At 44.1% G+C, this 27,317-nt stretch overlaps 1 protein-coding gene across 1 annotated transcript in view; it reads left to right on the top strand.

Moving 5' to 3' along the window:
* CDC73 (cell division cycle 73) overlaps positions 1-27,317 on the top strand; it is a 168,290-nt gene that overhangs the window by 31,743 nt on the left and 109,230 nt on the right. The window contains exons 3-6 of the mRNA XM_068240119.1: positions 977-1,046; positions 4,737-4,799; positions 9,618-9,670; positions 22,400-22,488. Of these exons, the coding sequence (XP_068096220.1) occupies positions 977-1,046; positions 4,737-4,799; positions 9,618-9,670; positions 22,400-22,488 (275 nt within the window). The remainder of the gene's footprint in view (positions 1-976; positions 1,047-4,736; positions 4,800-9,617; positions 9,671-22,399; positions 22,489-27,317) is intronic.

Genomic DNA, 27,317 nt, shown 5'->3' with positions numbered 1-27,317 from the left:
GAATGCAGGACTGGTGCGTCTGTGAGCAACTATGCTTCTAGCATAGGAGAAGGTAAACCGATGACAGCCGGGTGCTCATCAAAACTAGCCGGGTGGAGGACCCGGGTAAAAGAGCCTGGGGAGAACACTGTATTGTTGAAACAGTATATAGTGTGATTATTGTATAACACTGTATTACTGGTAGTGCACTGTTTGTTTATTTTTGCAATACTTGACAGTCATGCATTCTCTCTCTTCCCCCTCCCCACATTCCCCTCCTATAATAATCCTGCTTATTTCTTTTTTCTCCACTTCCACGTCAGTCAGGAAGTGAACTCTTTGCCCTGGAAATGAATAAATACAATGCATTTATTCATTGAAAGCGCTTGGGAAATCGCTTTTTCAAGCACTTAGGGCAAGGCGTCACTTCCTGGTGCGTGGGCACGCAGACGAATCCTGTCAGCCATGCATGGGATTCACAGCCTCCCGCACCATTTCGGATGGCAATGTCGGCCGAATCGCTAGCACAATTGATTCGGCCAGCGGTGCCATTGTACCCTATGGCAGAGTTTGTTTGTGATTTTAGCATATATGTTTTTTTTCATGAGTTTTGTCAACAAGTGATTGCATAAATGACACTGTGAGTGCGAACCTCTGATACATCTATATATATTTAATTCAGAGGGGGCGAACCAGTGGGCGTGATCCCTGACATCCCATTCTAATAGTGCGTAGTGTGTTTTTTTTTTTTGCAAGAAACCTGGTCTTGTCCATGTGTGTCTTTCCTCACTATTCTTTTTGCTCCAGCCACTGCACAGATCTTTCCAGGCACCTGGACCTCCTAATCAGCTGCACATGTAGCTGCTCCATCGTTCCTACGACATCACTCAATTGCTCGCTCCAACTCCGCTCGCCTTTCTGTTTTACTCGCCAAACATTTTATCAAAAATAAACTAGTATAGCAACACAAGTTTAATTTGTGCTTTTGTTTTTCCAGACTGAAAACATTCCTGTGGTCAGAAGACCTGACAGAAAGGACCTGTTGGCCTACCTAAATGGGGAAACGTGTAAGTAGGAAAGGGAGACTGATCATGCGTTTTTGTTTTTTTCCCTTCTTCTGGAATGTAATATGGGAGCACATAAAACTACTGCACTGAGGAGGTCCAGCTTGCAGAAGTCCAGCTTCCATTTACTAATGTAATGCTATACCTGAATCCTAATGTAAGTGAAGGGGAGCTGGACCACCGCTAGCCAGAATGAAATAACCCACAGTGCAGTTTTCAGCTTTTTACATAAGAGCCACATAAGGGCAGGTTCACATGGGAGTTTAATGTGGCAGTTTTGACTCACGTGCTGTCCAATCAACGGTTTGAACAGTAGAACAGTAGTTCTTTTCTTTTTTTTTTTTTTTTTTTCTTTTCTTTTTTCCCTTTCTCTGCCTGAAAGAGTTAAATATCAGGTGTGTAAGTGACAGTTTCTATCCAGGTCGGGACTGGGTCAAGACTATAGCTTAACCCTCATAATTACAGCCATAAAATAAATTGCTTAGTAAGTGGCTTCTGAGAGCAGGAAAGATCATAAGGGTCAATAATTAATAGATTTGAGCTCTAGCATACTTCAATGAAGGTGTAATTGAGCAGAGACAATGAAACAGTAAAAACTAAAATATTAGATTTAAATATGAATAAAACTGTGGGATATCGAAAGTCATTTTTAGGAGGAGGAGGATAGATACAATTGTTTTTCTCAACAGTTTATTTTCACCTTGGATGTCCTTAAAGGAACATATCTGTGGTCTGGAAGCAGATTAAGAAATTTCAGTAGTTAGATGTTTGTGTGGGTGCTGTAAATTATTAAAGGGACTCCGAGCTCAACTTAACAATAAAAATAGTACTCACCCGGGGCTTTCTCCAGCCCAGTGCTGGTCGGGAGGTCACACAACAGCATCCTGGCTCCTCTCCTAGGCCCCGCTCCGGAATGGCTGCCCGGCGGTAGCCCGGCGACAATCGGCCGAGTGTCGGGCTCCTTCTTCCGCATATGACGCAGCTGACGTCACCACGCCGCTCGCCTCGCGTCATCAAGGCGGCCGGCGTGAAAGTACTGCGCATGCGCGGTTGAAGCGCGCATGCGCCGTACTGCCACGCCGGCTGCCGTGGTGACGTCAGCCGTGTCATAAGCGGAAGGAGGAGCCCGACACTTGGCCGAGTGTCGCCGGGCTACCGCTGGGCAGCCATTCCGGAGCGGGGCCTAGGAGAGAGGAGCCAGGACGCCGTCGTGGGACCTCCTGACCAGCACTGGGCTGGAGAAGGCCCCGGGTGAGTACTATTTTCATTTTTAAGTTGAGCTCGGAGTCCCTTTTAAGTGGTCATTCACATGAGACATTGATGACTTTAATGCTATATTTCTAACTTTAAGAAAATAAAACCATAGGATTCCAGGAAAACCCTTTTTAGGATAAGGGACTATAGGACTATACAGGGTTTGGACAAAATAATGGAAACGCCCAACATTTTGGCATCATCTTTGAACATGTTTTAAGCAATCAAAATTTGACATGTTAAATTTTTATTACTTTTTTGTTATTTGATATGTTTGTTTAAAATGTTTTTTTTACAGACATTTAAACCAAAGTTGGTTATAATTTACAAAAATGCCAGTTCTCTCAGAGTTTCAAAGAGGCCAAATTAACTGCCCGAATGCTTGGCATTTCAAGAGGTACTGTCTCAAAAGTAATGACTCTCTTTGAAAGAAAAGGAAAAACGTCCTCAGCAAAGCACAGTTGTGGCCGAAAGTCGAAGTTGTCTGAGAGAGACCGCCGGACTCTAAATCGAATTACTAGAAAGCTCGCAAGATCACGGCTCCTAAAATCACTGCAGAGCTGAATGAACACCTACAGAACCCAGTTTCCACAAAAACTTCATCGGGAGCTGCACAAATCTGGATTCCACGGAAGACCTGCAATTAGAAAACCTCTGCTCTCAAAGACAAATGTTTCAAAGCGTTTACAATGGTGTAGAAACCACCAGAATTGGTCCCTCGAGCAGTGAAAAAATTAGATTTTTCGCGGATGAATCATCGTTTACCTTATTTCCGACCTCCGGCCGTGTGTACGTTTGGACAGCCGACAGAATCATTTCATCCAGACTGCCTTCTCTCAACCGTAAAACATGGCAGGTGTTCCGTGATGATCTGGGGTGCTATTTCTTGGAAATCCGCCGGGCCAATGATTTCCCTTCATGGAAGAATTAACAGCCGAAACTATTTAGGAATTTTGGCCGACTAAGTTCATCCTATGGTTCAAGAACTGTTTCCGGAGGGGAATGCCATCTTTCATGATAATGCCCCAATCTATACGGCTAGAATTGTTGAAGAATGGCACGAGGAACATTTAAGTTGAGCATCTCATCTGGTCACCACAATCCCCAGACCTCAACATTATTGAGCATTTGTGGTCGTTATTAGAGATTCAAGTAAGAAGTCTATTTCCGCCGCCATTGTCTCTAAAAGAACTGCAGGGTGTTTTAACCGAAGAATGGGCTAAAATTCCTTTGGAAACATTCACAATTTGTATGAATCGATACCTCGGAGAATTGAGGCTGTAATTGCCGCAAAAGGTGGACCTACACCGTATTAAAATATATTGTTTGTTGATTTTCAAGGTGTTCCCATTATTTTGTCCAACCCCTGTAGATGCAATATTTATTTATTTTTAATGCACCATTTTTTTGTGTCTTACTTGAGGTTGGCTCTGAAGTTGCAGCCATCGGCACGAAGCTGTCACTCTTGTTTTGCAGCACTAGCATCCACGTTTGGAATGATAGTAGGGATGGTTAATGAGATGCAAATCTCGAGTTGATGCAGCATTGTGAAAATGTATGCAGCTTGATCATGAACCAAGCAAATCCTGCTGAGATAAAATTAGTTTGGTGCATTTTCAAGCTGCATACATTTGCGTACAAAATTTGTTCGGTGGCGTAGTGGTTAGCGCACTTGCCTTGCAGCGCTGGGTTCCCGGTTTGAATCCCAGCCAGGTCAACATCTGCAAGGAGTTTGTATGTTCTCCCTGTATCTGCGTGGGTTTCCTCTGGGCACTCCGGTTTTCTCCCACGCCCCAAAAACATGCAGATAAGTTAATTGGCTTCCACCTAAATTAGCCCTAGACTGATACATACACAAACAAACCACAAAACAAACAAACACAGAACACTTATATCGCGCTTTTCTCCTGGCAGACTCAAAGCGCCAGAGCTGCAGCCACTAGGACGCGCTCTATAGGCAGTAGCAGTGTTAGGGAGACTTGCCTAAGGTCTCCTACTGAATAGGTGCTGGCTTACTGAACAGGCAGAGCCGAGATTCGAACCCAGGTCTCCTGTGTCAGAGGCAGAGCCCTTAGCCATTAGTTAGGGACAGTTAGTGACAAGACCATATACTCTGTACAGCGCTGTGTAATACGTCGGTGCTATATAAATGCTTCAACAAACTTTGAATTTGCATCTCGTTGACCATCTCTACTGGATAGCACTCTCTCTGCACAGAGATCCCATGGTGGTCTCATGTTTTCATGCGATGCCCCTGGGCACTCTGCTTTTCTCCCAAGTCTTCAGAACATATCGATAAATGTGTCAGCACAATCTAAATGCATTATGTCAGAGCGTAGATCAAGGCCTTTTTTTTTTTTTTTTTTTTTTTTTTTTTTTTTTTTTTTTTTTACAAAAAATTAATGAATGGATTTTAACTTTTTCCTTTTTTGCCTGCAGCAACATCTGCTAGTATAGACAGAAGTGCTCCTCTGGAAATTGGACTGCAAAGATCCACACAAGGTATGCTTGGGTAACGCATAAAATGGGAATTAGTGAGCATGATCAAAATGCACCCTGAGTATTCTGGGATGCAGCAATAAAATACGGATGCCTCAGAATTGCCAGTATTGTTATAAATTAAAACACTGTGTCCTGTTCATATTATTTTTATGCTAGCAGCTGCAGAAAGAGAGCACCCAATACTGCCTCTGATCCCTCTCACCCTGCTCACTCCATCTACCAAATTCTGCCTTCATGGTGACATCCATATTTTTAATCCCTGTAGTATATGCAGTATCGTGTTTTTTTGTTTGTTTTTAATTTCCCCCTTTTAAAGAGACTCTGAAGCGAGAATAAATCTCGCTTCAGAGCTCAGTTAGCAGGGGCATGTGTGCCCCTGCTAAACCGCCGCTATCGTGCCGCTAAACAGGGGTCCCTTCACCCCCAAACCCCCCACTGCAACACTTGGTCGCTCCTGGAGGCAGGGCTAACGGCTGCAGCCCTGCCTCCAGTCGCGTCTATCAGCGGCGCATCGCCGTCTCTCCCCCGCCCCTCTCAGTGAAGGAAGACTGAGAGGGGCGGGGGAGAGGCGGAGATACGCGCCGACAGACGCGCGTGGGGCAGGGCTGCGGCGGTTAGCCCTGCCCCAACCAGGAAGCGCTGCACCGAGGGGATTTGGGGGTGAAGGGTCCCCAGTTTAGCGGCGCGATAGCGGCGGTTTAGCAGGGGCACACATGCCCCTGCTATCTACGAGGTCTGAAGCGAGATTTATTCTCGCTTCAGACTCTCTTTAATGCATCTTCAAGCACTTATGTTTGTGCATTGATTATTTTTTGCTAATGTGAGTGTCAAATTCCCATGTATATACTGTATATTTTTAACAGAAAACTCCCTATTGGTGTACTGCATTTGTATTGCTTTTTGCCTTTGTTAGTATAAGTTCAGTGTTCAGTTGCGTTACAGATTGTAGAATAATTCTACATGCCAACTCGCTGCCCATACAATTGTATGAGGCTGTTCACAGTACTGTAACTGACCACATTATTCTAAGTTGCTGCATGCAGGCTTTGTATTAGTCTATTTCCCTTGCCATTCACAGGCATTAGAACGCATGCATTATGCAACTGACCACCAGGGATGATTTCATGAGTCATTACGATTAGCTAGCTACTCTTATTCGGGATTCTGATGAGGCGTAATAGCTGCAGGTGTGCAGCTGGGGGAGAGGGGGTAAATTACCCAGCTGCCCACCGCTTCTATGCGCATCACACAGCCTCACACTAGTCCAGTAGGACCGATTCCACGTCTTAGTACCACGCACTTCCTCCTTCTGCCCGAAGGAGGAAGTGCGCCGTACTGAGTCTTGGAACGCATCCCATTGGATGCAAGCAAGGCTGTGTGATGCACATAGAAGTGGTGGGCAGCTGGGTAATTTACCCCCTCTCCCCCAGCTGCACACCTGCAGCTATTATGCCTCATTAGAATCACAAATTCGAGTAGCTAGCTACTTGTAATGACTCGTCAAATCATCCCTGCTGACCACTGGCTTTCAGTGAGTTTTGACATTAACAGAGAAATATGGAATACATCTAGCTGACATTCCCTTAGCAGTTGTCCAGGTAGACCCAAGTGTATTTGTTTTTTTTTTTTTTGTTTTTTTTTTTTTTCAAAACAGCCTTGTAGTTTTTGAGAAAATCTGTTTAAAAAAATTTTTTTCTTTGAATTTTTTTAAAACCGGTAAAATTACATTTTGCTTTAATACACTGAGGGGACGTAGGTGACAGTGAGGAGACATAAGGCACGGGAAGAGAGGTGGCACAAAAGGGGACTCTGGAGTCACGGGGCATAGAGAGGTTTCACAGAGTTTTGACTTATGGACAGATTTAGGTTAAGAACGAACTTGCAGTCCCTACCTTGTTCGTTTAACTGGGGACTACTTATATTGTGTTTACCTCAGCTTGATAGATGCAATATAAAATGCTTGTTCAAATGGCAAGAAACCGCTGGTCATATTTTCATAGCATCTGAAATTAACATCAATATGAGAAGGCTAATTAGTCAATTACCCTTTAACCCTTATGCTACGTGCACACTTGCGATAACGATCGTTTGCAAGGAACGATAGTTACCCGATGAACAATATTGTAACGATTGGAATGTAACGATGGGCTGCAGCGATCATCGTACACATTTTAACGATTGTTCTCGCAGAAAAGAACGATCAGAGGGAAATGTTGCGTACATATTTATATACTATAAAACCCCCCCACTAAAATGGAGTTAAAATAGATAAAAATATGATAGTTAACTTGAAAACAAAGGTTATTTGAAATTTATAATGTAACAATCTTTACGGGACGCGCTACACAGGAAGTACGGAAGCTGGGCAGAATCCAACGCAGGCGCATTGGCCCTTGTAACGATCGTTCTCGGCAGATAACTGTACACACTATAGTTTTGTAACGATTGCCGCTCGATACGATCCGTCCTGTTGGATTTTCTCATCGGGCCGATATCGTTCGTTTGTCGTACTTAATGATCGTTTTGGTAAAGTTCTTTACCCGATTGTCGGCAGAACGATCGTTAAGCTGCTGTTTCAAACGACCATAGTCGCAAGTGTGTACGTAGCATTAGACTGCCAGCTATTTCTTTTTAAAAAGCTACACGCCAATGCCAGCAATGTTTGAATTCTGTTTATCAAATGTATTGCCCTAATCTCCATGTACCAAAGTCCACATTAGTCAGTACGATTGTCTCTGAGGTACAAATAAATTTGAGATGGTTTAGAATTATGACAATATGAAAAATAATTATACTAATTAGAAAAATTGTTTGTAAAATAAATCGACTAATCAAATCTTGCGAGGGAGGGGATGTGAGGTTTACAGGCCATGCTTTGGATTTGGTTGATTTACTGTTAAAGGAAACCAGAGACTGACACAATGGGCAGGGTTGTGGAGTTGGGAGTCGGAGCAATTTTGGGTACCCGGAGTCGGAGTTGGGAGTCGGTGATTTCATAAACTGAGAAGTCTGAGTCGGATGATTTTTGTACAAAATCCAGAGCCCTGGTAAGTATTAGACTAAGGAGTCAGAGTCTGAGCCATTTTGGGTACCCGGAGTTGGAGTCGGTGGTTTCATAAACTGAGGAGTCTGAGTTGGAGTCTGAAGATTTTTGTACCGACTCCACAGCCCTGGCAATGGGTGTATTTATACTTGCCTGTGGCTTCCTACAGCCCAATGATGTTTGTGTGTGGGCTCCCTAGCTTGGCCACTTGGTTCACTTGTTATACCTCTCCCCAGCACCCAACCTGCTAAAAGCACCCCCCCCTTTAATCGGCCGGCTACGTTTTCCTGCGCATGTACACCATGTCACACACCTGCAGCCCAGAGCGTTTTACAGGTCAAGATGTGGATTGGTTACGCATGCTTTTGGCCTGCGCATCTTTGACACCTAAAGGTTGGCAAGCACCTCATGGAGCTGGTGGAAGCCCCAGGTAAGTATAAATACACCCATTATTGCCATCTAATGTGAGAAGGCGTGTGGCCGGCTAGCTTTACATGGGTAGCTGCTGCTGGCCGGAGAGACTCAGGACAACACTGGCACAGGATGACTCCAGAGGGCTGCAAGAAGCCCTGGGTAAGTTAAACTGTTAACCACTGTAGAGTTTTGTAATGTTTGGGTTCTGCTGTATAGCCAATGATAATGTCTCTATGGCCATTGAGAACAGAAGTGGGGAAAGGAGGCAAGCCTGCCTTGTCCCTCTGTTAATTTTAATGGGTTTTGACTTTTGTTAATTGCCCGCTCGGGATTCTGCAGGGAGGGCAGAAAGAGGAATCAAATGTACATTGCACGTAGGCCGCAGTTTGCCCAGCGCTGGTTTAGACAATACTTCCGGAAGCCTGAGCAGAGGTACGAGTCCTGGCCAGGAGTACTCAGAAGCTCACAGTGGTAGTTGGGGGGGGGGGGGGGGGGTTTGGGGTTGGGTACTTGTGCTGTCAGGCACTGGAGGGCCTTAAATGGGCGTGCCTGGTGCGGGTGGGGGGCATTGGCGTTCAGCAGGAGGACTGCCCGGGGGTTGAATTTACTTCTGCCCCTGGTTGTGCTGGAGTGGATAGATTTGTAGCAGTGACCTGATGGGAGGAGCTTAAAGAAGTGGCTGCCTGGGTAGAAAGTGTCGTGTGAGATCCTAGTGACCCACGTCTTCATTCTGGCAGTGTGGAGGTTTAGTGGAGGCAGGGGCAATATTTTCCACAGTGCTGATTATTCACTGGAGTTTATACTTGTCGCTGGCGGTTGCCTTTGAGTCTCACACAATGATTTATGAGCAGAGGATGGACTCTGCTATAGTGGTGTAAAAACTGATGTGCAGCTCCCGAGGGATTCCAAATTTCTTCAGTCGGATTTCTTCTGCTGTGACGTGCACAGAGTCTTAATGAAGGGGTGGCTGAACTTTATCGAGGAAAAGGTATGTGTGTCGCCCAGTTTAGCAGTGCGTTGGGTCCAGGTGGGATGGAGCTACATCCGGAAGCTTCCTCTCACCAACGCGCTGCACATGTGCCTCCACAAAAACTTGTGCTAAACTCCTTTTAGACATCCGTGGCACAGGAATATGGGGAAACAAAATGCCTATAGATGTCCGCTGCAGGCAGAAGTAGTTTTGAGCTAAAATGCCTTTAGACGTCCATGGTGTATGGATGCAAAAACACAGAACACCTATAGATGTCTGCGGCAGTTTAAGTGTTAATACTTATTCTTTTTCTCGTCTTTTTCTTCTGATAAAAACACTGTATACAGTGCTTGAGCATCTTAAAACATGGCACATCATTTTTCTCTTTCAGTTAAAAGAGCTACAGAAGAAAGTTCAGCTGAGGCCAAGAAACCGAGGATAGAGGTGGGCTGTTCTTGTCATCTCTAGCAGCTGTGTATGACAGGCTTGTGCAGAGTGGTTGGTTGCTGTGGACAGTGAATATATTACCATGGTGACATCTTTCAACTGCTGCTATTCTGTTACAGATAGTAATTTAGTAGTACTTGTTTTCCCAAAAGTTAATTAATGGCCATTCAATGAGTAGTTATGACATGCTATTTATAGTAAGTATTTGCGGAAGTGAAGAGAATGCTTTCAAAATATGTAAGCATAAGAACGTGAACTAGTAAGCCAGATGCCATATAATTGGAGAATGGGGGGGGGGGGGGGGGGTGCAGTGTATATAGTATAAAGTCTAACCTAACTCTAGGACGTGAGATAGTTTGTAAGGTGTAAAGGATTCCATTTTATTGGTAGCAAAAATACAAATATGAATAAAAGGAGTGCTAAATGATAAGCCGGATCCCATGCAGACACTGGAGAATGTGAGCCAAAGTGCATATGCGGCTGTAATCCATATAGTGAATATATATCTCTAATGAAAACCATTGCAGTATCTAAGCAATGGTAAATGGGATCTAGAGAGTCCGGAGCCCATATGCAATTAACATTTTCGCTTGAGTTTTGTCCAATGAGCTAATTTTTTTGTCTTCTCTTCTAAAATACCTTTTCAGCACTTTGCAATTAAAAAGGCTCAAAAAATAGGTGAAAAAGTACTTTGGAAATTTTAAAGGGATACTATCGATACCCAGTGTGCAAATAATGTCTAAGTAGCTGTGTAAACATTTTCCTACTTTTCATGTTAAATATCAGAGGCAAAAGCTGTAATTTATTGAGGGTAGGATTTTGCTATATTGGGACAAATCAATTGCAGAAGGGGTGTCTGCTTCAATGCACAGCCAGAGTTGCATATCAGACTACAGAAAGAAAATATCAAACTCTGAAAGCAAAAACAGTATGAAAAGCTGTGACAATTAGTTACATTTCCTCTGCTCTCTTCACACACTTCAGTTAGAAACACAGGACTCACGATCTGCAGCTGTTGGGAGCTCTCTCTCTCTGTCAGGGCTCGTTTCCACTATAGTGAATCCGCATGCGGGCACTGCATGCGGATTCACATACTCAATGTTAGTGGATGGGGCTGTTTCCACGTGTGCGACGGCGGCGTTTTTCGGTGCGTGCAAAATCTGCACGACAGGGTCGTCCGATTTCGCGTGCGGCAGGAATGCGGGCAAATCGCCGCTAATGCATTCAATAGGGAAATCGCATGCGGCTTTGTCATGCGGATTTCCCCGCGATTTCGCATGAGGCAATGGAACTTTACACAGGCAGTGACATGGTTAAATTCGCCTGGCTCCTTGCCATGCGAAATCGCGGGTAAATCCGCATGGGGAAACGCAGCCGCATGCGATTTCTTCAGCGGTGGAATCCAGGCGATTCCGCACCGCTACAGTGGAAACGAGCCCTCACACACAGCTACACATAGTTAACTGATCAAGTGTGAGGGGAATTTCCCCTCTCCTCATGGCTCAGTCAGCCTTCAGTTTTGGCATCCGTAAAGATTGAAAGTATTTTGCTAACAGTAAACAAAGAAGTTGCTACTAAAATGTATACACCAGTACTTAGCAGCACTTCCTAAACAATTCCTGTGTCAATTGAAGAAAAATACGTGAATCGATAGTATTCCTTTAAGTATTTTCTTGCTTGCTGGTGGTTTTAAATGCATTTTGTTGACTAGTTGGGAACATATCACCTAGGAGAAAACTTTGGAGAAAAAGTTAATTACATATGGCCCCAGGCATGCAATGTGCAAGTGAAGGTGGCCATACATGGTACAATTTTTCATTTATTTTCGATTAGTTAATTTAGTTCGATTATTCCGTTAGATCGAATATAAAGATTTTTCCAGCATGTCCGATCAGATTTTTCTCGAAAAAACTGGATAATCGTTCGAATTTCTTGATCGAAAAAAAATATTTTCAATTTTCATTAGATTCAATCATTTAGATCGAATAAACAGGAAAATCGAACGTTTTTATTGTATCGTGTATGGGCACCATAAGGCAGATAATGCGAGCAAAAACGCATAGCTTTACGGGTTTCTCTTTACACACGAGAAGCCGGATCAGTGCCCACCAGGACAGTACAGGTGCTATGTGAATTCTCATGCTAGTCAGAGAACTCGGGGTGGAGACTAAGGGATGGGTGTAGAGGAACTGGTACTGTGTCTGTCATGCTGATGTGCTATATTGGCATTAGAGGAAGAGCAGCAGCAGCCCCTCTGTCAGGGGATGATGCAGGCAGCTAAGTTACTAGTAAGGTGCAGGAAATGCAGGTGTCCCCAGTATAAACTGATTTTTTTTTTCTTTTTTTTGGGTGGTTTGGTAATGTATAAGACACAATGGTCTTGCTATCCACGTAAAAAATTAAAGATATGAGCACTAGAAATCTTCAGGTCTAAAGTTTTGGTAGTGTGCACTAAGATTTGGTAAGGGTTTTTTTTTTTTTTCTTCTTTTTTTTTTTTATATATATATTAAGTGAGGGTGGTTGCACTAAATACTGTCACTGGGATGTGAGGAGATCCAAAGATCTGACCTGCACAGGTTACAGTGTTACTGCCATACTGCCATTGCAGTACAGGCATAGCTCCCAACTGTCCCTCTTTCGGAGGGACAGTGCCTCTTTGGGAGCCCTGCCCCTCTGTCCTTCTTTCCTCCCCATTTGTCCCTCTTTCAGGACTTTGTCCCTCTTTCAGGACTTTGTCCCTCTTTCAGGACTTTGTCCCTCTTTCAGGACTTTGTCCCTCTTTCAGGACTTTGTCCCTCTTTATATCTATCTATCTATATCTATCTATCTATATGTAGAGATAGAGATATCTCTCTACTAAAAAATTTTTTGACTCTAAACTTTATTCCCATCCTCTAAATTTAACCCTCCTGGCGGTCAATTAAAGAGTAACTGTTAGCCCCCAAATTGAAATTTAAATCTCTATTGCAATGTTTTATTTAGTATTTAAGTGACCTAAAAAGCCAATGCAGAACTTAAAAATCAATCTAATTTTTTTACTATGTAATCTTTTCCCCCAGCTCCGGACGCAAAGCCGCATATCAGATACTGCTTAGCATGCAGAGCATGCCTATGTCTGGCCGACCCCCCTCTTCCCCCCCCCCCCCCCCCCCCAGGACCAGGTGCCAATATATTCTCCCCACCAAACAGCTGACCGCTCTGACACGGAGACAGAGCGGCAGCACTTCCAGCACCGCCACCGCACAGCAGCCGCCGCCGAGTCACATGTGATTCTCTCACATGTGAGAGAGATGCACGGCGGCGGCTGCTCTGCGATGGCGGCGCTGGAAGTGCTCCCGCTCTCTCTCCGTGTCAGAGCGGTCAGCTGTTTGGTGGGGAGAATATATTGGCACCTGGTCCTGGGGGGGGGAGAGGGGGGTCGGCCAGACATAGGCATGCTCTGCATGCTAAGCAGTATCTGATATGCGGCTTTGCGTCCGGAGCGGGGAAAAGATTACATAGTAAAAAATTAGATTGATTTTTACGTTCTGCATTGGCTTTTTGGCTCACTTAAATACTAAATAAAACATTGCAATAGAGATTTAAATTTCAATTTGGGGGCTAACAGTTACTACCACTTCAGCCTACAGCGTCGAAAATCTTAAGCATCCGAGCAATGTTCACCTCCCATTCATTCGCCAATAACTTTATCGGTACTTATCACAATTAATTGATCTATAGCTTGTTTTTTCCACCACTAATTAGGCTTTCTTTGGGTAGTACATTTTGCTAAGAGCCACTTTACTGTAAATGCATTTTAACAGGAAGATTAAGATAGAAATGGAAAAAAAAATCATTATTCCTCAGTTTTTGGCCATTATAGTTTAAAATTAATACATGCTACAGTAATTAAAACCTATGCATTTTATGTGCCCATTTGTCCCGCTTATTACACCGTTTAAATTACGTCCCTATCACAATTTATGGCGCCGATATTTTATTTAGAAATAAAGGTGCATTTTTTCAATTTGCGTCCATCACTATTTATAAGCTTATAATTTTAAAAAAATTAATAAGATACTCTCTTGACATGTATATTTAAAAAGTTCAGACCCTTAGGTAACTATTTATGTAGTTTTTTTTTTTTTTTATTGTAATTTTTTTTATTTTTTTTTTTTAAATACGAAAATGTATTTGGGTAATTTTAGTTTGGGAGGTAAATGGCTAATTTTAGATGTAATATAATGTATTTTTTATTTAATTTAGGTATGTGGGTGCAGTTTACTATTTGGCCACAAGATGGCCACATTCAAAAAATTCCTAGATCCGAACGATCTCGCATCTAGGAACTATAAGAAGAAGGTGATGTTTCCTGGGGGCAAGAAAGCGTCGGCATTTTTGCCGGAGACTTAGATCGGTGAATGGGAATTATATTCCCATTCACTGATCGGGGGCAGCGGGAGCGCGCGTGGGCGCGCGCCCGATCGTGCGCAACACACGGCTGCAGCAGCAGTGCCCATCTGGACGGATATATCCGTCCAGATAGGGCGAAGTGGTTAAAACCGCCAGGGGGTAGTGCAGCACTATTTTTTTTTTTTTTTTTAATCATGTAGTTAGCCTAGCGCTGGCTACATGATAGCTACATGACAGCCGCTGAGCTGCGGCATCCCCCTACCCCCTCCGATCACCTCCGGCGATCAGGCCCATCAGGAAATCCCATTCTAAACGGGATTTCCATTAGGCCTTCCCCCGTCGCCATGGCCATTTTTTTTTTTTTTTTTTTAATTTTGTTTTTGCTCGCAGAAGCGCGGGAGCGCATGTGAGCAGCCGCCCGGACGTGAGCTTCACGTCTGGGCGGCTGAAATGGTTAAAATAATATAATATAATATACTCTCGTCATGAAAAGTAGTTTCGTTGTGTTACACAATGACAATAAAGTGAATTGAATTGAATTGCATATTTATAAAGTTCAGACCCTTAGGTAACTAGTTTTTTTTTTTTTTTTTTTTTATTGTAATTTTTATTTTATTTTTATAAAAAAAATGTATTTGGGTAATTTTTGGTGTGGGAGGGAAACTGCTAATTTTAAATGTAAAATAATGTAATTGTTTAATAAAAAATGTATGTGGGTATAGTTTACTATTTGGCCACAAGATGACCACAGTCAAAGACCTGGATGCGAACGATCTTGCATCCAGGAACTAGAAAGAGGACGGGAAATTTTTTCCTGCGGGGGACTTAGATCGGTGAAAGGGAACTATATTCCCATTCACTGTTGGGGGGGATAGCGGCAGGCGGCGGGAGCGCGATCGCGCTCAGCAGGGCCTATCTGGACGAACATGCTCGTCCAGATAGGCTGAACTGGTTAACCCTCCTGGTGGACTATTAAAAACCGCCAGGGGGCAGCGCAGCAGTTTGTTTTTTCTTTTATTTTTTTTTTAAATCATGTAGCGAGCCTAGGGCTTGCTACATGATAGCCGCTGTGCAGCGGCATCCCCCCACCCGCTTCGATGGCCTCCGGCGATCTGCGATCAGGAAATCCCGTTCAAAGAATGGGATTTCCTGGAGGGCTTCCCCCGACGCCATGGCGGCACGGCGGGTAGCGGCGAATTGGTGGGTAGCGGTGCCGATCGGAGTGCACACGCAGCTAGCAAAGTGCTAGCTGCGTGTAGCAAAAAAAAAAATTATGCAAATCGGCCCAGCGGAGCCTGAGAAATCCTCCTGCGCTGCTTACCCCGAACTAAGTTCGGGGTTACCGCCAGGAGGGTTAAACAAATAACAGTTGTCTGACAGTCCTGCTTATCTCTTTGGCTGCAATAGTCTCTGAATCACACCACTGAGACATGCATGTGGCTTATCCAGTCAGACTTTAGTCAGAAACATCTGATCGGCATGCTTGTTCAAGGACAAGATTCACACAAGATTAATATGAAACCTTTATCTCTAATCTGCAAATATTTCACTGAAAGTCTTTGCTAGTATATATGCAGACTGTTATACTTTTGGAAGCCTGTAGCAATTAATTTTTTTAAAGGAACATGTAGAAAATGTCTTTAAGCAAGGAACACAGAGGAAAGAAAATGATTAGACCAAGATGCGCAAAGCGGTAGCTTGAATAGAGTAATCAGATAAAGAATAGTAATTGACTAATTATCGAAAGTGGGTGAGACAGTTATTGCCTGTGTAGAAAGATACGGTCAGTATTTTGAGACAGAAAAATGGCTTAGCCTTTTGAGTATTAGTAGATACTGTTAAAATGCAAATTACAAAAAGAAAAATAGACTATTGAAATCTGAGTTCTATAAATAACCGCTTATTTCAGTATAACATTAATATCGTAAATCAGAAAGGATAATGTGCAAGAAGAGTGAGCAAAGCACAATATATTAAACTGGTTTAAGGAAAAAGCAAGTTTCTTTCCTCAATAAAAAGTGTAATACTGATACGTCATACAGAATGTCTAGATCTTGGTAAGGGCCCGTTTCCACTAGGAGTGGTGCGATGCGGCCGCATCGCACCGCAGTTGTCCTGAAACACATGCACGGCAATGGAAGAGTTTCCACTGCGTGCATGTTGTGCGGAGCGATCCGAGAATCTGCAGCATGCTGCAGATTCTCGCACGGCCGCAGCCGCGTCCCATCTCTTCAATACACTTCCGCAGCGGGGGCGGCGGCGGAAGTGATGCGATGCGGCTAAGTAGCCGCATTCGTATCACTTTGCAGTGGAAACCGGCCCTAACTCTTATGTACTTTCTTGATGTTGTACCTATGCTTATGTACACTGCTGTTTCAGATATGGATTTTTCCTCTGTATATGTGTTTATAACTATATGAGTACGTTATAGCCTAATTGTGCTGGCCTGAAAAAAAAAATTAAAGGTGCCTTACACACACAATTTCCTCTCCATTTATGTTGCCTGCCAAGATAGAACTCGGTCCTGCAGGTGACATCATGGGGCCACAGGGGGGGGGGGGGGGGGGAAGGGGCATTTATTAAGAGTGTTTGAGACAAAGTTTTGGTAATTTTAGAAATCCGTGCAGAACTGTCTGACATATTAAGATATCACTAAATAGTGCAGTTTCCTTGTTAAACAGTTGGGAATAGGAGGATTTAGGAAGGTTTCTCACAGTGCAGTGTGTGAGGAAAATTGCTGTTGCTGAGGTAACCAATACATCTGTTGTATTGCATCAATTCCCAGCACTGGAAGTGTTAAGCACAGCTTTACAGGTCACCTGGCAACAGGGGGGAGGAGCACACCACAAATCATGTCTAATATGCATTGCACAAGCTGTGTAGAAGTGTTAAAGGGAAGGTTCAGGGAGGGGATTAAAAAAATAAAAATAAATTTCCACTTACCTGGGGCTTCCTCCAGCCCGTGGCAGGCTGGAGGTGCCCTCGCCGCCGCTCCGCAGGCTCCCGGTGGTCTCCGGTACCCGACCTGGCCAGGCCGGCTGCCAGGTCGGGCTCTTCTGCGCTCCATTTCCTGGCACTTCTGCGTCCCACGCCGGCGCGCTGGCGTAATCGGACGTCCGCCGGGCTGTACTGCGCATGCGCAGAACTACTGCGCCTGCGCAGTACAGCCCAGCGGACGTCCGATGACGTCAGCGCGCCGGCGTGGGACGCAGAAGTGGCAGGAAATGGAGCGCAGAAGAGCCCGACCTGGCAGCCGGCCTGGCCAGGTCGGGTCGGGCACCGGAGACCACCGGGAGCCTGCGGAGCGGTGGCGAGGGCACCTCCTGCCTGCCACGGGCTGGAGGAAGCCCCAGGTAAGTGGAAATTTATTTTTATTTTTTTAATCCCCTCCCTGAACCTTCCCTTTAAGCATTTCATAATCTGTGGCAGTTTATGAACAGATCTGCACTTTTCTTAAAGTGGAAGAAATACATACAGAAATGCACCCTGTATGTATTTAGAGAGTTTAGCCTGTTAAATTTCCCCCTTATCTGTCTAATCACAAATTGTAATCTGATCTTTCTCCTGTGTCACATGACTGCCTATGGCAGATAAGGCCATTTGAAAGCATCAGAGGTTAAGAATATGTCTGCTTCCATGAATCGGGAAATAGAAACCGTGCATGTTTATTTTAAGATTTATATCAGGTGTAACAAAGAAATGTTTTATTAAAAAGGTTATTATGCTGTTGTGTATCTTTTAGAGAGGCGAGGACGTTCTGAGTTCAGGTCTGCTTTAAATGTAGTGCAATTTTACAAATTCACACTAAACTGCCACCATTAAGTAGGAATTAAGAATTATCTTATTTATAATACAGAACTGTTCCTCCTGCTGGTTAGAACTGTTTAAGGAGAAAAAAACTGTTGGAAATGCTTTGATAAATCTGGCTCACAGTGCTGTATGGATGCTTTTAGGCAACAGCCAAGCAATGCGTTCTGTGTCTACAGTGGGATGCAAAAGTTTGGGCAACCTTATTAATCGTCATGATTTTCCTGTATAAATCGTTGGTTGTTGCGATAAAAAAATGTCAAATATATCATATAGAAGACACACAGTGATATTTGAGAAGTGAAATGAAGTTTATTGGATTTACAGAAAATGTGCAATAATTGTTTAAACAAAATTAGGCAGGAAAGAAAAAGAAATGAAATTAACATTTAGTAGAACCTCCTTTTGCAGAAATTACATCCTCTAAATGCTTCCTGTAGGTTCCAATAAGTCTGGATTCTGGTTGAAGGTATTTTGGACCATTCCTCTTTACAAAACATCTCAAGTTCATTCAGGCTTGATGGCTTCCGAGCATGGACAGCTCTCTTTAAAGGGAACCTTAACTGAGGATATGTGTTTTTCCTTTTAAAATAATACCAGTTGTCCAACTATCCTGTGTCTCTAATACTTGTAGCCACAGCCACTCAACAAGCATGCAAATCAGGTGCCCTGACTGAAGTCAGACTGGATTAGCTGCATGCTTGTTTCAGGTGTGTAATTCATCCACTGCTGCAGCCAAAGAAATCAGCAGGCCTGACGGGCAACTGGTATTGTTTAAAACGAAACATCCATATCCCTCTCATTTAAGGTTCCCTTTAACTCGCACCCCAGATTTCCAATTATATTCAGGTCTGGGGACTGAGATGGCCATTCCAGAAACATTGTACTTGTTCCTCTGCATGAATGCCTTAGTGGATTTTGAGCAGTGTTTAGGGTCGTTGTCATGTAGAAAGATCCAGCCTCGGCGCAGCTTCAGCTTTGCCACTGATTCCTGGACATTGGTCTCCAGAATCTGATGATACTGAGTAGAATCCATGCGTCCCTCAACTATGACAAGATTCCCAGTCTCTGCACTGGCCATACAGCCCCACAGCATGATGGAACCACCACCATATTTTACTGTAGGTAGCAGGTATTTTTCTTGGAATGCTGTGTTCTTTTTTCCTCCATGCATAATCCCCCTTGTTATGCCCAAATAACTCAATTTTAGTTTCATCAGTCCACAGCACCTTATTCCAAAATGAAGCTGGCTTGTCCAAATGTGCTTTAGCATTCCTCAAGCGGCTCTGTTTGTGCTGTGGGTGGAGAAAAGGCTTCCTCTGCATCACTCTCGCATACAGCGTCTCCTTGTGTAAAGTGTGCCCAATGGTTGAACGATACACAGTGACTCCTTCTGCAGCAAGATGATGTTTTAGGTCTTTGGTGCTGGTCTGTGGGTTGACTCTTGTGTGTTCTCACCATTCGTCGCTTCCGTCTATCTGAGATTTTTCTTAGTCTGCCACTTCGAGCCTTAACTTGAACTAAGCCTGTGGCCTTCCATTTCCTCAATTTGTTCCTAACTGTGGAAGCAGACAGCTGAAATCTCTGATACAGCTCTCTGTATCCTTCCCCCTAAACCATGATGGTAAACAATCTTTGGATTCACCTGTGTATGTAGGTCAGGGGTCACTGAGCTTACCAAGCCAATTTGAGTTCCAATAATTAGTTGTAAAGGATTTGGAATCAATAAGAGAACAGTGCCCACATTTATGCACCTGCCTAATTTTATTTAAACAATTATTGAGCGCTTTCTGTAAATCCAATAAACTTAGTTTCACTTCTCAAATATCACTGTGAGTGTCTTCTACAGTGGAGGAAACAATTATTTGACCCCTCACTGATTTTGTAAGTTTGTCCAATGACAAAGAAATGAAAAGTCTCAGAACAGTATCATTTCAATGGTAGGTTTATTTTAACAGTGGCAGATAGCACATCAAAAGGAAAATCGAAAAAATAACCTTAAATAAAAGATAGCAACTGATTTGCATTTCATTGAGTGAAATACATTTTTGAACCCCTACCAACCATTAAGAGTTCTGGCTCCCACAGAGCGGTTAGACACTTCTACTCAATTAGTCACCCTCATTAAGGACACCTGTCTTAACTAGTCACCTGTATAAAAGACACCTGTCCACAGAATCAATCAATCAAGCAGACTCCAAACTCTCCAACATGGGAAAGACCAAAGAGCTGTCCAAGCATGTCAGAGACAAAATTGTAGACCTGCACAAGGCTGGAATGGGCTACAAAACCATTAGCAAGAAGCTGGGAGAGAAGGTGACAACTGTTGGTGCGATTGTTGGAAAATGGAAGGAGCACAAAATGACCATCAATCGACCTCGCTCTGGGGCTCCACGCAAGATCTCACCTCATCGGGTGTCAATGGTTCTGAGAAAGGTGAAAAAGCATCCTAGAACTACACGGGAGGAGTTAGTGAATGACCTCAAATTAGCAGGGACCACAGTCACCAAGAAAACCATTGGAAACACATTACACCGCAATGGATTAAAATCCTGCAGGGCTCGCAAGGTCCCCCTGCTCAAGAAGGCACATGTGCAGGCCTGTCTGAAGTTTGCCAATGAACACCTGAATGATTCTGTGAGTGACTGGGAGAAGGTGCTGTGGTCTGATGAGACCAAAATAGAGCTCTTTGGCATTAACTCAACTCGCTGTGTTTGGAGGAAGAAAAATGCTGCCTATGACCCCCAAAACACTGTCCCCACCGTCAAACATTAGGGATTTAGAGATGATCTGCAAAGAGGAGTGGACCAACATTCCTCCTAAAATGTGTGCAAACTTGGTCATCAATTACAAGAAACGTTTGACCTCTGTGCTTGCAAACAAGGGTTTTTCCACTAAGTATTAAGTCTTTTATTGTTAGAGGGTTCAAAAACTTATTTCACTCAATGAAATGCAAAACAGTTGCTATCTTTTATTTAAGGTTATTTTTTCGATTTTCCTTTTGATGTGCTATCTGCCAGTGTTTAAATAAACCTACCATTGAAATGATACTGTTCTGAGACTTTTCATTTCTTTGTCATTGGACAAACTTACAAAATCAGTGAGGGGTCAAATAATTATTTCCTCCACTGTATATGATATATTTGACTGACTTTTTTTATCGTAACAACCAACGATTTATAAAGGAAAATCATGACTATTAACAAGGTTGCCCAAACTTTCACATCCCACTGTATATGAAGAATTGAAGGGGTGGCGTCACTTCCACGGATGAGGAAGACTGTGGTAGGGTGGACTTGTCCGTCAATAGTCCCTTAAAGGACTTCCGAGGCCAAAATTAATAAAATCACACTACCTTTTTTTTTTTGTTTTGCAGAATCCACGGAGGACGTCCTGCCCGTCCTCCGCTCCGTGCCGCCATCAATGCAGGTCTTTTCATTCCCATAGGGCTCGGTCCGACCCCACCGAACGGGTCGCATCGATGCCACCTCTAACATGGCCGCCTTGCTCCGTGGCTGCGCAGTACGCTTTGTCGCTGACGTACGCTTGGGGAGCATGCCGGGACCTAGTACGCGGCGGGAGGCGGGCAATAGGCTGCGCAGTTGCGCTAGCGACAAAGCGTACTGGGCAGCCGCGGAGCAAGGTGGCGGCCATGTTAGAGGTGGCATCGATGCGACCCGTTCGGTGGGGTCGGGCCGAGCCCTAGGGGAATGAAAAGAACTGCATTGATGGCGGCACGGAGCGGAGGACGGGCAGGACGTCCTCCGTGGATTCTGCAAAAAAAAGGTATAGTGTGATTGTATTAATTTTGGCCTCGGAAGTCCTTTAAAGATCTAAATGACTTCGGGAGAGCTCGAGATACATGTACACACCCTAGATTTTAGGCTAAGACTACCCTGACTGGCTGCCTTGGATGAGAACAGTCTAACTTGTGGGAAAGGCATGAGAGTAAAAGCTGTTAGTTTGCATATTTTGAACCTGTTTTTGCTAGAATAGCTGTGATATTCCCCCAGCATAGTGAGCATTAACCTTCTATAAACATAATGTACACATAAGTTTAGTTATTGGCATTTAGCAATCATTTGTATACACAGCTGTACTGCAAATGTATATGAGAAACATTGACACTGGAGCAGTGCTGTACTGCCGGTGACTTATTACATGTCATGCTTGGCATACACTGCTCATTTTTGCCACTATTCCTCCCGTTCAATCGTTTCTCCGCTCGATTCTGCAGTAGATTCTCTTATCTTCTCCTCGTTTTTCTTATCTTTTTCCATTCACTGTTATCACAAATCGAGCGGCGAAACGATCGAGCGGAAGATCTGACATGTTGGAAATTATCTATCGGGCCATCTAAATGGCTCAAAAACAAACTGTTTATTCCCAGCATTAGATGTAGCCTTCATGAAAGTTTCAACAGCAGTCTTCAGGCTTACAGAAACTACAGTAGCTTGGAAAAATTATCCCCCCCCCCCCCCCTTATCTTATAAATCCTTATCAGGGATGTAATTATGGTTTTGTAGGATGAAGAACGTGTTCGTCTTGACAAGGAGAGATTAGCTGCTCGATTAGAGGGCCATAAAGAAGGAAGTGTGCAGACTGAACAGATTCGGTAAGTTGTTTATTTGGTGTTACATTTTTCGATTAAAGATGTATCCAGATGTTTAGTTTTATCTTGAAAAGAAATTTTTTTTTAAAGATTTATAAAGAACCGTTTAACAAAAAAGACATTTAACCAAATAATTGTACAGTGTGTTAGGAAGGGCAATTAATACGTTTCCAATCAAAACCGAGGTGCAGCCATCCAGCGGTGTGGCATAAACATTTCATGACACAGCAAATTGACCATATAAAGGGTGACTACACACAAGTTTCCTTAGGAGCAATTAAATACATGATAGAACAATAACCTCCTAAATAACTGAGTGATTTTTAGGTGAGAAAACCAGGGCTGTGGACCCCGGAGTTTAGCAGTCGGGACAATTTTGGGTACCTGGAGTCGGAATCTGATTCGGTGGTTTCAATCAGCTGAAGAGTCAGACTCTTGAACCAAAACCCATAGCCTTTGTAAAAAGTAAACTAAGGAGTCTGAGTCAGAGCAATTTTGGGTACCTGGAGTCAGTTGGTGGTTTCATAAACGGAGGAGTCAGATGATGATTGTACTGACTCCACAGCTCTGGAGCACACCACATGGCTGCTCCATGTGGGCTAAACATGGCCTTTACCCAATCCAAGCTGGGAAGTGACTAGTATATTAAACAGGTGATACAAGGGAACAGTCTCCTCTGGCCTCCAGCCTCTAAAAACCTCCAGGATGGCCATGTATGGTAAACTTTAAACATTATTGATCCCTCAACTTGTAGGCCCATAAAAGCACCTAAAGAGTGGACAAAGGTAAGGAAAGAGTTGAAAGGAAACGAAGTAGAAAAGAGTAAGTGGGAGAGAAACGAGGGAAGATGAATTTTCAAGCATTTCAGATTCCTGTTAAAAGGCGACTTTACATTTATACTCCTCCTTTAGTAGAAAAATCAGGTGACACACCTTCAATAATCTATCCTTACAAGATGGTTTCTATTACCAATCCAGAAGCCTACTGTAGTACACCAATCCTGGGCAAGCTGTTGTCTAGATATGTTTCTACTTAAAGGGATTGTCCGTCAAAAAAAAAAAAAAAAAAAAGTTTCACTTAACCTGGGGCTTCTACCAGCCCCATGCAGCCATCCTGTGCCCTCGTAGTCACTCACTGCTGCTCCGGTCCCCCTCCGCCAGCTAGTTTTGTTTTTGCCGACTCGGGTCGGCGGACCGCATTGCATACATTTTTACGCATTCCCGCTGGTGCAGAAACATGTTTTGGGGGAGAGACCCAAAACACCCACTGGGGGGCAGTGTCACAGGGTTTTTCCTTAGGTATGGAATGGGGGATGGAATTATACGGGGTAGGAAGTGGCTCCCCCAAAAGTATACGTGATAGTGAAATTGGTCGCATAATGAGTATGAAGGTTTAACCCTTTCCACTCAGATTTTTCCTAAAGGGAGTCGTTTCTGCTCGAAGGGTTTTTTTTTTTTTGTTTGTTTTTTTACAGAAATGCACTCTCCCTCTTACTCTCTCTCCCATTTTAACATGGAACATAACATAGTAACATGGTATATCTTATTTTAAATAACACATTATAACGTTTAATACCTTATTTGGACAGTTTGGCATCTTCTATTGGCTGGTAGCAGAGAAGAAAGCCAGGATATGGTAAATTTTACAGCAATTTCCTGGATGTAATCCTGGCTTGCGTGAGCAAGTTTCGCAATCATTGGATCATTGGTGGTTTTATGCCTGCGACCCAGTGTCTTCATGTCACTACACGATGCAATCTTTGGTATTTCGATTGGGAATTAGAGCAATGAAATGTTGGCTACTATTTAGACGCTCCTCCACGTCCATTACATAGGATGCCATTGCTCCTCTATGCAACTTTGCAAGAAATCTGCAATGGAATCTGCAAAAAGGAATCTGCAAATAATCTGCAAAGAAAATGCAAGGAAATTTAAGTGCATCTGTCACTTCCTGGTAGCGCTGATCGCGCACCTCTGTTTTGGGGCAGGGGGGTTCCACCTGTGTAGGCATGTACTCTTACATGCTCACTATACAAGGGGAGAGAGATCGGACTTTGCCACCCGCAGATGTGCCTGCAAACCGCTGCTGAAATTATGTCCCACATAGCGGGACATACGAGTGCAACGGGAATTCGCGATGTCCCACTGTGCGGACATACGAGTGGAAAGGGTTAAAGAATTTTTTTTTTTTTTGCCTGCTTCTTTATGTCATCAGGCAGTATCGCATGTAGGGGAAACTGTGGAAAGGAATTAGGAGCTATCCAACCAGAAGTTCCCAGTGTCACAACCTCAAATGAGTTCTGCAAAAAACTTAAAGCAACAGAATAAGTAATAACACAGAAGTGTGTACAAAGAGTAAGTTTTATTAAAACATGGAGGAACACAAGAGGGTTGATTCATCAATACATATCCTGCTGTTTTGCGCGAGGTACATTAAAGACCGCGTGGTAAATGTTGTGTGCACGCTACACACACTGCCGGCAGCCACGCTGGTCAAGTGTCACGGTGCTGCACTAGCGTGCGTACATTACAAGGAGCTTGCGCACCTTAAAGTGTACCTGAGACGATGGGAAGAAAATTTTAGACATACCTGTGTTTTCTTCCAGCCCCCTTTATGCAGATTGCTCCCATGCCGGCATCCAAAGCCTCCTGGATCCTCGGGTAGCAGCCCCCATTATCTTTGGCCATTCGGCGCAGGCATAGTGCGGCCAAGCACGCTCCAGCGGCTGGCACAGATCGCTCCTTGGCCGCGCATGCACTTAACGCCAACTGGCCACGGAGAAATGGCTTTCTACCGGAGGATCCAGGAGGCTTTGGATGCTGGCATGAGAGCGATCTGTGCTGGGGGAAGCCCTAAGTATGTATAAAACTTTTACTTCCTATGGTCTCAGGTTTACTTTAAAGAGAACTTGAGGTGTGATTTAATTATGCTAGTGGGGCACAGAGGCTGGTTGTGCACACTAACACCAGCCTCTGTTGCCCCATGATGTGCCTCCAAGACCCCCCTGCGCGCCGCTATACCCCCCCCCCCCCCCCCCCGCAGCGTGTCGCCAGCACAATGTTTACCTCTGCCTGTCTGTTAGCGCTGCTCCCCCGCCTCCTCCGTATCGGCGCTACCCGCCCGCGTCACTTCGCTCCAATCAGCGGCGTGTCGCCAGCACTGCAGGGGGTATAGCGGCGCGCAGGGGGGGTCTTGGAGGCACACCATGGGGCACCAGAGCCTCTGTGCCCCACTAGCATAATTAAATCCCACCTCGGGTTCTCTTTAAAGCGGGAGTGTCACCATAAAAATCTAATTTTAACAGCAACTGGTCTGAGTGTATTAAGTGATAAAGAGGCTAATCCTGCGCTCAAAACTTTTTCTGCTGTTATGATTTGGAGTTATCACATACTTAAGGAGCACTGGCCCTTTAGTAGTCAGTGCCAAACAGTTGCATGCTGGGGGTTCTTTTTATCTATAATATATTCCTCCTCTTCCATTTATTTCCCTGCTAGCTGCTTATCCGAAACCTGATCCCCCCCCCCTACTCACTTGTGTTTACAAGCAAGGCTGAGGTGACTCAGCGATTAAAGGAGAAAAGGAAAAAGGCATAAATGACATCAGGATTTAGCCTAAACTGTGGGCAAAAGACATGGCCCCCACCAGGAACAGAATTCTCTTAATTTACTATATAATATTTACTGACATCAAAACGTGGACAGTACAATACATGTGTTAAGTAAGTAGATCAGGTATTTATCTACTTGTATATGTTTCCCCCCCCCGGCATAGTATGGCTAATCCTACTGCTTTAAGAGTGCATACTACGCCGCCGACAGCATTTGTAGTGAGCATAACTTTATACCACCCGGTCTTCAATGTATCTCCGATGAATCAATCCCAAGGTGTCAAGTAAAATGAGTCAGCAGAGCTCATAAAATCACGCAACAGTGCTGTTGCACCAACCACGGCCATGGAATACAAATTCTCCCCTCTGCTTGTGCTAACTTTCTAAGGTTGCAACCAAATGTTGGCCGGCATAAACTGAAGACAGTTTGTGAATAGACAGTTGCTAATCCTTATGCAAAATATTAGCATAAGAGGCAGAAGAACATGCTAGTAAAGCAAAGTCCTGCACATCCCTCAGTGCCTCTGATGGACCTCAAGTCATTGTGCCGATGTAAGGTGTTGCAAAGCGGGCACATTACTGCTGAGAGCAAAAACCTCTGCTTTACAGCACCCGCAGTGCCATTGTCACTCACGTGACCTTAAGTGGCTCTGGTAGTCCTGCTGGAGATATTTGCTAAGCTCAGCTATTTGTTAGCAAGGGAGTATGGCCGAGCTCTGCCGGGTTCACACAAAGCCAGGTCGCCAAGTCTCAAGCACCGGTTGATCCTACACCAAGACTCCTCTGCAGACAGATGCACGGATTCCTGCCTGGGCAGATTCTTCAGCAGCAAGGAGGGAGAGGATGCCAGCAGTGGTCGGCCAGCTGACAAGTTTCACCCACTATACACGTGGGCTTCTTCAGGGCAGAGATCAGGCAGTGTCTGTACTCGTGCCAGCACGGACTTGGTGCACTTTTTTTTTCCCCCTGTCTCCTCCCACACAGCATAGTAATACAGTACTATACTACATATCTGTACCCAAAGATATGTTACTTACTGATGAGAGCCAGCCCAGAAAATGTATTACCTCTTTTGCCTTCTGCATAAAAATACTAGGAAGTCAATGGAGGCTGCTGTGTTGCTGTCTGCGGAAGGAATTGGGAAACTGCACAGCTCTTTCTGGACTGGTTGTGTGATCAGAAAATGGGTCATGGGGGGTACTGTTAACCTTCCTGGCGGTAACCC

The sequence above is a fragment of the Hyperolius riggenbachi genome, chromosome 6 (assembly GCF_040937935.1).
Source record: "Hyperolius riggenbachi isolate aHypRig1 chromosome 6, aHypRig1.pri, whole genome shotgun sequence".
NCBI classification, from domain to species: Eukaryota; Metazoa; Chordata; class Amphibia; order Anura; family Hyperoliidae; genus Hyperolius; species Hyperolius riggenbachi.
The sequence above is the reverse complement of the archived record's forward strand: the minus strand, read 5'-3'. Positions and strand labels throughout refer to the sequence as shown.